Source organism: Muscardinus avellanarius (genome assembly GCF_963383645.1).
Source record: "Muscardinus avellanarius genome assembly, chromosome: 8".
Taxonomy (NCBI): domain Eukaryota; kingdom Metazoa; phylum Chordata; class Mammalia; order Rodentia; family Gliridae; genus Muscardinus; species Muscardinus avellanarius.
Genome location: NC_137794.1, coordinates 10471687 through 10487689, shown reverse-complemented (window position 1 = coordinate 10487689; position 16003 = coordinate 10471687). Strand labels below are relative to the sequence as shown.

The 16003-nt window shown below is 45.3% G+C and overlaps 1 protein-coding gene across 1 annotated transcript in view; it reads right to left on the bottom strand.

Annotated features, from left to right (window-relative positions):
* Window positions 1–5875: 5875 nt before the first annotated feature.
* EFHC1 (EF-hand domain containing 1) overlaps window positions 5876–16003 on the bottom strand; it is a gene marked incomplete at its 3' end in the record, with an annotated part of 41441 nt that continues 31313 nt past the window's right edge. Inside the window, exons 8-11 of the mRNA XM_080700363.1 lie at window positions 12375–12588; window positions 11399–11546; window positions 6785–6995; window positions 5876–5947 (exon numbers count right to left, since the gene is read on the bottom strand). Coding sequence (XP_080556489.1) covers window positions 5876–5947; window positions 6785–6995; window positions 11399–11546; window positions 12375–12588 — 645 coding nt within the window. The remainder of the gene's footprint in view (window positions 5948–6784; window positions 6996–11398; window positions 11547–12374; window positions 12589–16003) is intronic.

Genomic DNA, 16003 nt, shown 5'->3' with positions numbered 1-16003 from the left:
GCCAGAGTTTCACCAGCCGATTCCTCTTCATCCTGAGAACGTGTTGGGCCAGCTTGTACTAATTCGGGCACTTTGGCCGCTTTCTTTGTTGTCTCCTGTCCCCGAAGTGCCAAGCCACTTGTGAAGGCCCTGCCAGACCCCCGCAAAGAGAGAGGCAGCTCAGCACCATCCGCCGAGAGCAGAAGAAGAGATGTAATCTACCTCAGCCACCGCTGCCTCTCCCTGGGCATCCCTGGCTGGCTGGCATCCCTGTGTGGGGCACCAGCAGCCAGCAGTGGGAGGAGAGGGGGCCATCACGGGGATCCCCTGCCGCTGAGTCCCCTTCCGTGAGGTTCAGTGTTGGGGAGCTATTGTTCCCTTCCAGGCACTGGTAGCGGCACTATTAATAAGCCCATGTGCTCTTCTTGAAGGTAGGGGATGGTTCTGGAGGGAAGGGGGCGGGCTGGGCCGGGAGGCCCAATGCCACCTGTGCCTGGGCCATCAGACTTAAGTGATGCTAAAAACCTTGCCTGTTCCTGCCCCGAGGCACTACTTACCAACACGTAATAGACCAAAATCGACACCTGTGCGCAGCCACCCTTGCAAGTGCTCCTCCTGCCGGAGTTCCCGACCCTGAGGCCCTGAGGGAAGGAGGAATGTGTACTTCTGGGTTCTCTTTTGAGACTCCTCCCTCAGAGCGCCTTAACCTTTCTCCTAAGTGGTAAATAAGAAGGAGGTGGAGACAGAGCGGCCATGCCCTCCGAAAGTTCCACAGGGCAAAGTTCTGTCCCTGGATGCTTTGATGAGGGCTTGTGGACCCCTGCGGCTGGGGAAGGCCTCAGTTTACCCTTCTCTCCTAGAGGCCTTAGCTTTCCTTGTTGGTTTTGCCTAGGCCTGGGTGGGAAGGCGAGGAAGACAGTGTGGGCATCACTAACTTCCCTTCCCTGCCTCGGGGCCTCACGTCCCAAGTGGGTCTTAGTCTCCTATAGCCTGTGCTTCTGGGTGGGCTTGCCCCCTCCCTCGGCCTCCCCAGCCCTGCCGCAGGAGAGGGCTTTGGGCCCCTGAAGAATTAGGTCTGTGCCAGATCACTTGAAAACCTGACTAAATAGGATTCCTCCAGCCCGTGACCAGCTTCGCACCCTGCACCCTCTACGCCTGAGTATGAACTCCACCTCCCCAAAGCTGAACAGGACCACTGCCACCAGCCTCGCTCCCACCGAGGCCTCTGATCAGCAAAACCGTGAAGAGAGGAAAAGCCCCCGGCCTAGCAGGCCCCGGCCCTGGCCCCCAGAAATGTTGTTCTCCTCTGAAGCAGACCCTTGTCTTTCTTGTGTACCAAGTGCCTTATGTTGCCTGGTGGCCTTGGCTTGTACTGTGGGCAGCCCCCAGCTGCCAGGGCCCAGGGCAATGCCATACCTCAGTATAGACACACAAAAGGGACATGGGTTGACAGCTTTGTCTCATTTGTCTACCCCTCCACCCCCAAGCAGTTGCTCTGTTCTGTGCTGTTCCTGTATTTGTCCTTTGGGTCAGTTCCTTCTAGCCGGATGGGGGGCTTGGAAGCCTGGGAGTGGCCCAGCCCAGCCGCAGGCACTTGCCTTGGGCCTGCAAGAGGAGGCTCCCAGCCCCAGCACCCCAACCCCATGCTCCTCTGTCCCACATGCAAACCCTGCCTTTCCAAGTCTCCTCCCACCCCAGATTAGAATCAAAAAGCATCCTTGCTGTAACCCCTTCCAATCTAGTCTTCTAACCATTCAACCTAAAGTTTGTACAAGGAAGGTGTTTGCTTGTACCCTAGTCCCAAGTGTGAGCTCACAGGTACCCTGTTTGCCAGTGGGTCTGGTGTTTGGGAATGGCCGGAGCTCCTGATTCAGCCTCCTCCTGCTCCCTACCTGCCGTTACCGGCTGCTCTGCTCTCCGGGTTGTGCAATACCTCTCAGCCGCCGGTAGTCTTTCCCTGGTCCTTTTTGTCTCTGCCCTGCAATAATGGGAAAGTAAAGATGTTGGGAGCAGTCGTCATCCCTTACAGAAGAAATGCCGGTCACTGTCCTTCTTGGGATCCTGAGTGGATTTCTGTGGCACTGTTGTAGAACATGTGCTATCATCTTATTAGAAGTCCTTATATTTTTTTAAAAAGTTGTTTAAAAAAAAACACTATCCTATGTGACAGAGTGTCTGGGGTGAGACCTGTTGATGGCCGCAGTGTCACGATGGCTCTGCCTGGGATGGAGGCATCCCAGCCTTTCTTGTTCATGAGGAGAGGATGGAGACTTCCCCGAGGTCAGCTGTGGGTGGAGCTCACCTGCTCGCGTGCGGCTGTGGTCCTGAGTACCGCTGTCCTGCCGGGTACAGATTCGAGCGTGTGTGCGATGAGACTATACACCTCACTTTTCAGTTCCTTGGTGTGAAATCCATCCGAAGGTTGAGCTGAGGCTGCTGGTGTCCTGAGCAACTTGTAATGCAAATGCGGGCAAACTGTCTTTTTGTTGTCCTACTTTCGCCTGTTCATGTTACGGACCAAATTTCGACAAGGAACTCAAGGAAAAATTTGTACCTGCCATATTTATGCGTTTGTGTAAAAGGGTGGGGGGAGGGTCGTCTTTTTACTCTTGGTGGACTTTTTTTCAAGATCCTTGTCCCACCATTTGTCTGGTTTAAAAACAGATGACAGTTTTGTATGAGTTTTTTTTAATGTACATTTTGAAACAAATGATCAAATATTTTCTGTAATAACTGAATAAAAGGCATAGAGTTATCAGTCCTAAGCATCTCTGGTATAATTCCTTGACAAGCTTACGTATCATTCAATATATATTAATGCTTCTTAAACTGAATACTCAGCTTTTGTGTAAGATTGCTCGCTGCATAGCCTTTTCTTGTATTTCTTGAGATATATTTGTCCATTGTTGTGTGAACGAGGGAATTAGAAAAATGGACAGTCAGTTATACTGAGCGCTGGATAGTAACATGCATCTTTTTTTAGTCCGTAATTTTCAACTGGGAAAGGGGTTTTCTCAACATGGGGTCTGTGGGCAGCAGGAGGCGCGAGAAGCCAGCATTCGCTGCTTAGCCTGTTACCTGTGAAATCTCCTGGCTTGAAGAAGATGGGGTTCGGGGCCTCCCTCTGTGTGGGTGCTGACCAGAAGGCAGCCCTGTACGTAATGGCGGGCAGTGGGTTATTCGATGGCCTGTATCTGTATGCTATGTTTTCTGGAAACATTTCTGGTAGAGCTAAGGAGTGAGTCGTGACAGGTGGCAGTCGGCCAAGGAAGCCCGAGAGTGTGCGAGTTACCAGGGAGCGTTTTCTTGAGGAGCCTGGTGACCTGATGAAGGGCCGGCTTCTGTGCAGTCGTCATTTGCGCCCGTGGTGTGGGAAGCCAGGTGACCTCCAGCACTGACCCTCTCAGGAGAAGTGAAGTGACCGACGTCATTCGTGTCCTAGCCCCCACCCAAGGGTGACTGAATGTTAAGTTCGTGGTATAAGTAAAGCAGTCAATAAGTTGATTACTCAGGAGTCATTTACCCCGTGACTCGATTCTCTAGAAGCAACATTGAGAGAGAGATCTTCCCTACCTGTTGACCCCAAATACCCTCAAATCTTACAGGTATTGGTTTGATACGCTTGATTACTAGATGGTATTTTTCCAAGGCCCCCTAGTGGTACAAGCAGGTACAAGAGAGTAATGGCTAAATCCACCCAATCTTCCTCCACATGGCAGATGGTTTTTTTCCTGATACTGGGATTGAACCCAAGAACATTCTACCTACAAGCTACACCTTCTAGCCCTATGGCTTATTCTTTAATTTGAAACAGGATCTCACTAAGTGGTGGATGGCTTCACTAAGTAGCTGAGGCTGGCCTCGAACCTGCCATTCTCCTGTCTCAGCCTCCCAAGTCCTGGGATTCCACATGTGCACCACCACCCTCGGCTCTTATTTTTTGAAACAGGATCTTGCTAAGGTGCCGAGAGGCTTGTTAAATTGCTGAGGCTGGCCTCGGACCTGTTATCCTCCGGCCTCAGCCTCCCAAATACTAAGATTGGAGGCGGGCTTCACCATACCCAGCTCCAGTTTTGTGATTTCTCAGGGCTGTCAGGGTGCCTTGGATCTGCAAGCTCAGCGAGGGATGTTTTAGCAGACTCGGCTTGGCACGTGTCCTCCAGAGTTTGGAGTGCACAAGAATTGGAGTGCCTGCTTCTCATCTACAAGAAGTCTCAACGTTACGGTAAGTGAGATTAGTCAGACATAAAAAAGAAGAAATCGGGTGCTTTCTCTAATATGCGAAAGCTAGGGAGAAATGGGTAACAGGAGGAACCCCAGATGAAGAAGGAGGTTCTCTAGAGGAGCAAATAAGGCGACCTGAGGGGATGGGAGGGGGAAGAGGTAACCTCTCTAAAGCACATGATGTAATTAAACAAACATATCAAAGTCAATCACTAAGCCAAGCATGGGAAGGAGGGAGGGGAAGGAAATGGGGTGGGGATGGGGTAAGGGCTACACGGGTGATATGTGCATGTATGTCTCCACAAGTCTTTTATCCCATTAAGATGTATAACTACAATGCACCAATTTAAAAACTAAAAATAAAAAAATTTTAAAAAAAGTCTCAAGGAAAGAGGTCAAGCTGCCTACGTGCAGAACCAGTCTCTGTGTGAGCACGAGGGCAGGAGGGCACACCTGGAAGGCTGCGGCGCAGGAGGACCTGCGAGGATGGGGAGAACCAGGGGGCTCGCGTTTCGAGCACTTGGATCTGAGGTGGGCACGCTAGGAGGTGCCCCGTGGGGAGGTCACCTCAGAACTCACACGCACCCCACAGAGGTGCCCTGTGAGAGGAAGAGCCAGCCCTGACCCCGAATTATGACATTTCATATAATTATGAACTAAGTTGTCACCCTTTCTGTCTGGTTCTGCTCTTTCTCCCTTCCTAGAGCCGCGCAGGGCAGAAGCAGCAGCTTGGCTGAACACAGCAGAAGCCAGAGGAAGGGCTACATTTGTCCCAGCACACGCACCATGTACTAATGGTTTCCAGGCCCGAGGCAGGACTGAGTTGGGCAGACAGGATACTGTTTTTTAGACTGAAATGAACTTTTTAAATACTTGAAGGTTTTTAAAGAGTTACGAGTGACTGAAGGAATAAACACAATAAAACATGAGTTTTCCCCGAGATAACCTAGAGCAGAAAAAAAGGAGTCCATGCTGGATTTACAGCCCTTTAACTCAGCTGGCAGGAGGTGGCTTAGCTCATTAGAACATGATTCATGTGATTATTAGACAGGCTCTGAGCTGCAGGGAGTTGTAAGTCGGAGCCCCTGGAGGACTGAGGGTGTTACTTCTTGTCTGAGTCCAGAGGCCTGGGCCCAGGGAGCTGGCAGTGCAGGTCCAGGCTGAAGCCCGAAGGCTCAGCGTGCAAATGGACTGTTCCAGCTTGAATCTGAAGGCAGGTTACACAGAGTGGCTGTGTGAAGGCAGGCTGGCAGGCAGGCAGGTGGGCGGGATTCTCTGTCGCTCAGGGGAGGGTCGGCCTTTGTCCTGTTCAGGCCTTCAAATATTTACATGAGGCCTATCCACTTTAGGGAGGGCAGTCTGCTTTATTTAAGTTTACCAACTCAAACATCCTCACAGACACACTCAGAATAATGTTCAAGTATGTACCTGGGCGCCCTGTGGCCCAGGTGAGTTGACACAGGAAACTATCACAGTACACCAGCCACTCCTAACAGGGTGCCATTCTTGATCCTATAAAAACCAAATAATTTAGACTTTTGAATAATGATATATAAAAATTTTTTAAAAGGCAACACCAGAAGCTCTGTTAGTGTCTCTATGAAGAATAAGAGATGCATTTCCCAGTAGACTCAACATAAAACATTTATATTGCGTTCTCTGCTCAGCCAGGTCAGTTTGAGAAGGCACGGACAAAGTTATAGTAGTTGATCTTTTCCTCTCCGTGAGAGCATATCCGGATTAACTGCAGAAGAGAGTAAAGAGAGAGGATGAGCAGGGCCTTCCTTCAGTTTAACTGCAGAGCACGCCTATGCCTGATGATCCCCAGCCACTGTAAACCAAAGTTCAGACTCTATATCCTCATTCTCAAATGATCCTGTGAACCTGATAAGTAGGTCAGACATTAGCACCACCTTAATGAAACTAAAACTGGATGGAATAAGTGGCTTGTCTAAGGTTTCAGGACTCGCATCCACGTTTATTAGGGCAGTGCCATTTTCAAAACTCTTACAATTATTTTCATACTGAAACGTAGGACTTTGTTCACCAGGATGGACTTTGTCCTCCCAGCTTGCCTTGGGTCTCTCTGCAGCTTCTGCCCACCTCCCACCCCGCCCCCCAACCGGGATCTCTCTGCTGCTCTCCTTCAGCCCTGACATGTTGGTCTGTCCCAGGCCCACTTAACGAGGTGTCCTGCAACAGAAATTAGAAAAAAAAAAAATGCCAATATGCTAGAATCAGGGGAAAATACCTGAATCAGGACAGAGCAGGAGTTCTGCTTTGATCATCCCATACCTTCCCCAGTTAAAATATACGGTGGGCATGGCGGAACCTGTCTGTAATATCAGTACTTGGGAGGCTGAGACAGGGGGATTACAGGTTTAAGGACAGCCTCAGCAACTTAGTGAGACCCTTTCTCCAAATAAAAAATAAAAAGGGCTGGGATGTAGCTCAGAAGTAGAATGCCCCTGTGTCCAATACCCAGTACCAAACACACACAAAAAATGGTAATAATAATAATAATAATAATAATAAAAAATAATCACTCTGCAACCAACTTAAAAAAGCAGTTGATACTGACCTCCTTAATCAAGGAGTCATCGATTGGAACATTAAATGATTCACAGATCTTAAAGAACGCCTCTCTGTCCACATATCCTGACTCTTCCTTGTCATAAACTTGAAATGCTTCTCGAATGTTGTCTTGGCATGAATAATCTTTCAGTTGCTTCTGGACTGCGTCTATTAACGTCTCCAGCTCCTGCCCGCCTGGATCCTCTTTAGCTTGCTTGCTGCAGAGAAAGGAAGGACATGATAGGATGTGGTATTTATTCTTGACCAATCTTATCTCAGTGACCAAAGTTCTCACTTGGTGAACTCAGAGAAATTCTTATGATAAACAGATTTGACGCCAAGTTAACCAGTAACTGAACGATTGCCAACAGAGGCTGGCGGGTGACCGACCCCCACATCAGCAAGGCCTGAGGGGACAGTTTTTGTATTGCCTCCTTCTTGCCGTCTATTAAATCACTGAGCCACAAAGAGCCACATCAAATCCCACCACCATCCCAAATTTGGTATTTGTGGGAATCACACGATTGCTTCTTACTGATGTTGCAGATGACCATTACCTCATCGAAAAATAAATGCCTGCGTGTTTAAAAATATGCCTGTAACTATGCAGCCAGCAATCTCTTGTGGTTTTCATATTCTCCCTCCAATTCTGAGTTTTGTGAAAGCTCGCCTATGGAAGTTGAGAGGCGTCTCTGTGTGGGGGTTAGTTTAGGCTTAGCAGTTGGTGAAATGAAGAAGATTAGTAGCACGGAGCATTGGGAAGAGAGAGATGTATCTCTTCAGAATGCAGTCACCATAAATAAAAGCTCAATTTTTATTTTCATTTAACAGGAGACTACAGTTATAAAATTAAGGGATTTTAGAGCTGGAAAAGACTTCATATTTGTAAATCCTTTTAGAGCAAAACCCAGTAAGTACTCTTTCCTTTTTCAATGATGGAAAAAGACCTAGTGACTTGTCCCATATTTCATGTGGAGACCAGTATTCACATCTCGCTCCCCTCCCAACATCTTCTTTGAAATACGCCTGACTACCTCGTACTGAATCCCTCTCCTTCTGTGACTTCAAAACCGCCAACCCATCATTGCTCTTGTGTTAACATTTTTTTCTTGTAGGTAATGTTCAGACAGTTGACTGTTGCACACAGCCTCTTTTTCATTCCGTTCTCCTTTTTACCTGCGGGCGACCATTCCTGGGAGAAGTACCTAGTGGAATAAACCTCTAAGGAGCCTTTGGAAGCGGGAAGAGAAAGCCGAGTACAGAATTTCAAATAATTTATCCTAAGGAGATGATCGTGGATTGTTGCAAAGATAAGCCTATTTGAATGCTCTGAAATGGCCTAAATATCCCAAAAGGGGAATTAGTTATTTCAGACTCTAACCAATGAACTCTTGGCAATGCTGCAGAGAGTAGGGGAGGTTTTGATGGTGAGGGAGTCGAGGCACGGACGTATGTGCAGCTTCTGTGTAAAACGAATGGGAGGACAAAAGGTATTTAAAATTGCTCATATTGGGCAAAGAAACTCTGAGATTTTTTAAAAAGAGCATTGACAGGTAGTTTTGAGGGTATGTGAGTGTAATATCTATTCAAAATGTTCACCTGCCAGGGGTCCACACAGTATTTCAGGAATTCTCATGATGGACAATCAAGGGGGGCGGGGCAGTCACACAGGATCCCAGAATTATTACATTTTAAATACATTTGTTTAAAACAAATACTAGAAGTACTCATCTCTAGGTTATGAGTTTTTCAAAATATTTTTGCTTATTTCTATGCATATTGCCTCAATTTTGGCCCCTCAATGGAAAAACTTTGGACATGTGTTACTTTTATAGTAAGACAAAAACAAAATTACTATAAGAATCCCCAGTATCTAAATGCTTTCTGGCATTGTTTCATTTGGAAGCAGAATATGTGTTTCTGAGGGTGTAACTCTCTAGACGACCAGCAGGGAACTATTTAAGGCAGAAATCAGTCAAACCTCAACCTTCCGCGCAGTCTCAGGAGTTAAAGCCATGGGGCACATAAAAACATAATGATTTCATCATTAGGGGAAAAAGACAAAGAACAAAGACAATCGCCCTCGCTTCGTAAAGCCGGGTGCCCATCCACTCACACCGCGGGAAGAGACCGTGGCTCTGGCCATCTTAGCGCGAGGGGATGTGTGTGCAGGCGGATGGAGACAGGTCGGGCTGTTTAAAGCAGAGACAGAGTCCCAGCCCCGACTTCATCCACGGGGCCGAGCCAGGGCCCCTTCTGTAAGAGAACAGCCAGGCCCAGGCCCAGGCAAGGTTTGGTTCCCTCCAGCCACCCAGCGGACAGAGGGCCAGCTGGCTGTGCTTACCAGGCGCTGCCGACTGGGAGGTAGCTGGAGGGACCAATGTGCTAGGTGACACCTGCCAACACCCTGCCTTCACCATCCGTAAACACACACGTGATTTTACAGGGTGACTCCAGACCCCAGATGGAGGTCAGGGCTTCTTCAGTCTGTTCCTAGAATATTCTGCTATGAGTACCCTGGCAAAGGCCTCTACTTAACAGGAACCGGATGGAAATGTGCCTGTGCGTATATACACATTTATACATACACACAAAATATATATGCATGTATGTATATAGTCATATCTATACAAGAGATGATATGAATATATTAATATATAATATTAATGATGCTATAAATATATTAATAGATAAAGAAGGTATACATTAATAAATATTAAAAGACACACACACTAAAGATGCATTCCCCAATCCTGCAGTTCTCCCTTTTCTTTTTCTTTTTTTCTTTTTTTTTTGGTGGTACTGGGGTTCCTGGAAGCCCTTCTACCCCCGGGCTACACTCCCAGACCTATTTTATATTTTTATTTGGAAACAGGGTCTCCTAAGCCAGCGCACGCGGCTGGCTTCGAACCTGCGCGATCCTCCTGTCTCTGCCTCCCAAGCGCGGGGATTGCAAGCGTGCGCCACCACGCCCGGCCTCAGTTCTCCCTTTTCTATTGAATTCCTTCTTGGTGCAGGCAACTCTGGTATTGACACTGCGTTAGACCTTTAAAGTGGCCATCAGCATTGCAAAGACTGAGCGTGGACCACGCGTCCTGACCTCAGTTCTTCTCTGTGACCCAGGGCCTCCTTGCCCTAGTGAAGGCAAACCCGCTCCCGGGACAGCTTGCCGGGACAGCTTCAGTGTGACCCAGAGCTCTGCTACATAAAAACGCCCCCGATGTAGGGATGCTTTTCTCTGGTAAAGTAGAGAGTGTAGGAATGGACCCTGGGCTCTGGGATCTGACCACCTGGTTCAGACTCTCCGTTTTGCCACCTAAAGGCTCCAAGATGATTCTTAAATTCTTTTTTATTGGTGCATTGTATTTATACATGATAGTGGGGTTCACTGGGATGTATTTGCACAAAATGTTACAGCGTCTGGATTCAGTTACTTCATTGCTCTGTGGCTCAGGTAATATGGGAGCTTTTAAAAGAAGCCACCTCGTAAAGGTTGTCGTCAGAATTGAAAGACTTATTCCATAAAAGTCCCTTAGTGCTTGCCACACAAAGACACAAAATGGTACTGGTTAACAAAGTTCCTCTGACAGTCCTGGTAGAAACATTCCTTCACTCCTTCAACAACTACTGGAGCTGGGTGTGGTGGCGCTCGCTCGTATTTCCAGGACTTGGGAGGCTGAGATGGGAGGATTGCAGGTTTGTGGCCAGACTCAGCTATTTAGTGAGGCCCTCCGCAACTCAGCGAGGCCCTGTTTCAAAATAAAGAATAAAAAATAGGGCTGGGGGTGTAGCTCAGAGGCAGAATGCCTCTGAGGTCAATCCTCAGTGCCAGGGGGGAAAAATAAAGGAAAGAAAGAAAGAAAAATAAAAAGAACTATTGGACATGAAAGGCTCAACGCTAGCTTGACAGAGAAGAAACTGTTGAGTATGACAGAGATCCTGTCTTTAATAAAAGGTTCCTCTTCCTCAGTAGGGGACTTAAGATTTAAAAATCACTAACAAAGTTGGACACCAGGGCGCAATCCTGTAATCCCAGTACATGGAAAACTGAGACAGGAGGGTTGCAGGTTCAAGACCAGCGTCAGCAACTCAGTAAGACCCTGTATAAATAAATAAGTAAATAGATAGATAGATAAATGGATTGGGGTGCAACTCAGACTAAAGTGTCCCTGAGTTAATCCTCAGCATCACACATGCAATAATTAACAAATTTCTAAGCAACTAGATATGCCAGGGGACCTTCAAATTAACAAATTTCCAAGTTACTAGATAACTAGATAAGTTACTAGAGCTGAGACATTTTCCAGTTGATCAAGAGAAGACAAAAATCTGGATTAATACTTAAAATGCCTGATTAAAAAAACGTTGACTTTAGCTGGGCATGGTGGTGCAAGCTTGTGATTCCAGCATTCGGGAGGATCACTGTTTGAGGCCAGCCTCAGCTACTTAGTGAGGCCCTCTGCAACTTAGTGGACCTTCAGCGTGTGTCTAATAACTCCCGCCTGGTGAGTTAATCTGGTGGGAATAAAAAATGTGATTATTCATTTCTTTCGACAGGAACTACTTCCTGAATATCTTGCGTATGCCAAACCCCAAAAGGACCCTAGGTGATCAAACGTACTTTTCTGGTTCAGGTGCCGGAGCTGCTTTCTTTTGGACGTGCTTCTGAATGGATGAGAGTGCTTCTGGTGAATACTGGTCAGCATTGGTCTCCAGGTACTTTAAAACATACTCATCTACGTCAAGGATGATGAATCGGTGGCCAAACACTGGGGAGAGTAGCAATATACTGAATTTGGCTGTGTTTCTCTTATGCAATCAGGAATAGAATAATATTAACACTTCAATGATAAATCTACAGGTATCCATTTGCAACCCAAACCAATGAATTTTCAATAGTTGTATGAATTAATATGCAGTAGTTTTCTGTGTTTAGGAAGCTCAGTGTCAGCATCTAATGATACAATCAATACGTGTGACCCGTTAGCGAGGTATGGTAGGTAGGTCATCTTATAATCTAAGTGCTTAGGAGGCTTGCAGGTTTAAGATCAGCCTCGTAACTTAGTGAGACCCTGTTTCAAAATAAAAAAAAAAAAAAATAAAGATAATAAAACTGGGGGGTGTAGCTTGAAGGGAGAATGCTCCTTTGTTCAATCCCCAGTACCACACACACATGAAAAGAGAAATCAGTTGACTTGGAGTTTAATTAATAAAAAAGATGAACTCATTACGCCATTCATATAAAAATTTTAACTTTATCTGAGTTTGAATTTGGCCTAATTACCTCTTAAAAGGCTTAAATGAAGCCAGGTGTGGTGGCACACGCTTGTAACCCCAGTCCTTGGGAAGCTGAGACAGTAGGATCTAGGCTCGTGGCCAGCCTCAGCTATGTAGTGAGGCCCTCCACAATTTAGTGAGACGCTGTTTCAAAATAAAGAGGAAAAAATGGGGCTGGGGGCATAGCGCTGAGGTAGAATGCACCTGGTTCAATCCCAGCACTACAAAGAAAAAAAAAAAGGCTTAAATGAATCACATGACAACTAAGAAGACTCCATTTAACCAGCCAGGAGGAAATCCTGAACTGCGCTTAGACCTACCCTCAATCACAGCGCCGATGAAGAAGTCACCGGGGCCGTAGTAGATGGGGGTGTCCACCGGAGAGGACGGCTTGACAACTTTTGTCCTTCCAAGGTACTTGCCCCCGATGATACCAGAATTTCGAACAGGAGGCTCAAAGATACTAATCATATCAGTGGCTAGAAAATACGAGAAGATAAACCGGCGGTCTTTGTCCTCTGGGATAGGGGATTCCTGGAAAGGTGAAGAGACAATATTATGAGGTCTGGGGTCTATCCGGATTCCCCGTACCTAAATGCCTCCAGGGGCCAGGCATATGATATACACGAAGCAAGCGGGGTTCATAAAATATAAACACACCGTGTACGGGTAGACTGGCGGCCTGGAGAGGCCCTGCCTCACCTAAGAAAGGCCCCCAAAGGAGGGCACCACAGCTCAACTCCAGCTCATGGCCGTCCTGTGGGGACGCAGGCCCGAGCTGAGACATTTTCTAGTTGATCAAGAGAAGACAAAAATCCGGATTAATACTTAAAATGCCTGATTAAAACAACGTTGACTTTAGCCGGGCATGGTAGTGCAAGCTTGTGATTCCAGCATTCGGGAGGATCACTGTTTGAGGCCAGCCTCAGCTACTTAGTGAGGCCCTCTGCAACTTAGTGAGAACCTGTTTCAAATTAAAGAATAAAAAATAGGGCAGGGAAGCCGGGCGTGGTGGCGCACGCTTGTAATCCCCGCACTTGGGAGGCAGAGACAGGAGGATAGCGCAGGTTCGAAGCCAGCCGCGCGCGCTGGCTTAGGAGACCCTGTTTCTAAATAAAAATGTAAAAATAGGTCTGGGAGTGTAGCCCGGAGGTAGAAGGTCTTCCAGGAACCCCAGTACCACCAAAAAAAAAAAAAAAAAATAGGTCAGGGAGTGTAGCTCGGAGGTTGAATGCCCCCTGGGTTCTATCCTCAGACACACACACACACACACACACACACACACACACACACAAATAAAAAAATAAAAAATAAAAATAAAACATTGACTTCAACTCTCCAACCCTGTCAGTTAACCCTTTCAATTAATTCAAGAAACATGCAATCCCCCCACTTAAAAAAAAAAAAATGTGTGGTCTAAATGTGTGGTCTACATTCTGCCCACAGCCTGCTAGTTTGAGAACTCTTGGCTGGCAATTATATTCAACTCTGCAGACAATGAGATGATTATGCAAGGTTTCATCTTTTTAAAGCATACTTCCTTATATACACAATTTAAAAAATAAAAGTTAAGGGAGGAATGAGTAATAGAAGATGACAAAATTGAAAGTGATTCAGAGAAATTATCTTGTAAAGATAATTTATAAGTCTTGTAAAGACTTTTACTAAATCAAATTACTGAGTGATCACAGTCCTTATAAAATATATTGCAGTTTGCACAAACCTTAACAGATATATTATTCCTGATTGAAATCTTCTTATAGTGCAACGGTGGCACATACCTCCTTATTTAGACCATGCACTTATTTGTTTAATAAATTCTCATCTATCAAAGTAGGTCACTGGGTTTTCTCTTAGTAATATAATTTTCTCATACTACCTCCTAATCTACTTTTTGATTTGAAGCCCATATAATAAAAATAAATTTTAGCTGGGCATGGTGGCACAATCCCAGTATCTTGAAAGGCTGAGACAGAAGGATCACAAGTTTGAGGCCAACCTCAGCAACTTTGTGAGACCTGTTTCAAAATAAAAAAATAAGCCAGGCATGGTGGTACACAACTGTAATCCCAGTACTTGGGAGGCTGAGACAGGAGGGTTGCAGGTTCGAGGACAGCCTCAGCAATGTAGTAAGACATTCAGCAACTTAGTGAGGCCCTGTTTCCAAACAAAACATTAACAGGGCTCTGGGTGTAGTTCAGAGATAGAATGACTCTAATTCTAACCCCTGGCACCATGAAAAACAGATGAATAGATAAATTAATTAATACATAGGGCTGGGAATGTGGCTCAGTGATAAAGCAATCTGGGTTCAGTTCCCAGTACTGTATATACACACATTCACATAAATAATAATAAATTTTAAACAAACACCAGCAACATAGTTAATGCTCTTAATGCTGTTCTCTGCTCTCAAAACCATCAAAGATTCTTTTCTTATCACACTTAGAATAAGATACAAAGGTCTAAGCACAGGTATACATGCGGGTTGGGGAAAGTGATAACGATTTACCAGGGCAGGAAAGAGTATTTTCAAACCTAAAAACATTCTTAATTTTTTTTTTGAACTAAGCTTATACTTATGGAAAGGCTTAATACACAAAATGAAGTATTATCGTGTACCTCTAGCCCAGCTTCCCCTAAAGTTAACATAACCACGGTACAATTACAAAAACCAGGAAAGTGACAGTGGTACAGTGTTGTTAACCCAGCCACTGTCCATATTCAGATGTCACCTGTCTTCACAGGCGTCCTTTTCTTTCAGGACCCCACACTGCGTTTAGTCGCTATTTCTTTTTAGTCTCCTTCCATCCATGATACTTCCTTAGTCTGTTTTTGTCTTCCAGGACCTTGGGTACTTTTGACAACTATTAATCTATCCCGCCTGTTTTTAAAGCTTCATATAAATGGAATTTTAGAACATGTATTTATATTCATTTGTGCCTAGATTTTTACATTCAAAGTTAAGTTTGTATGACTTATCCATATTGCTATTTGAGGCGCTAGGTCATCAAGTTTTATTAAATATAGTTCAGAGCTTGTATACATAAGCCATAATTTATTTATTCAGTCTCCTCTGGATGGACGTAGGTCTATTTTGGATATTTATTATTATGGCTATTATTATAGCTATTATAAATCATACTGGGGCAGGCAGACAATATTCCAAGAGCAATATTCGTATCTTTTGGCGTACATAGAGTGTACCATTTTGGCACAAGCTAGTATACTTGACTACACCAAAAGTGTCTTCTAAGTGGGAGTATCACCGCGTATGAAGAGTTCCCATGGACCCATACTCTCATCCACAAACTAATTCATTCACTGTGTATATCGTTTATAGTAGATTTTTGGTAGATTTTCTTTATCAGATTAAAGAAATTGCTTTTTAAATGAGCGATTTATTCTCTATTTATTAAATGATTTTTTTCCCTTGTGGTTCTGGGGAGTCAATCCAGGGGCATTCTGTCTCAAAGCTACAATCCCAGCCCTTTTAGCATTTTATTTTGAAACAGTGACTGGCTAAGTTACCGCATGCTGGCCTTGATCCGTGATCCTTCTGTCTCAGTGTCCCAAGCACTGGGATTATAGGTATGTGTCACTGTGCCTCGTTATTAAAATATTTATTTTAAAATCACAATAGCTGGGCATGGTGGCATACGCTTGTAATGCCAGCATTCGGGAGGCTGAGACCGGAGGATCACGGTTCGCAGACAGCCTCAGCTACTTAGTGAGGCCCTCCGCAACTCAGTGAGACCCTGTTTCAAAATAAAGAATAAATAATAGGGCTGGGGTGTAGCTCAGAGATCTTATGTCCCTGGGTTCCATCCCCAGACCTGCAATAAATAAATAAATAAATAAATAAATAAATAAATAAATAAAATCACAATAGCATTTTATCAAATTCTTTTTAGATCCTTTTTTTCAAAACTGAAATAGGCCTTTTTGG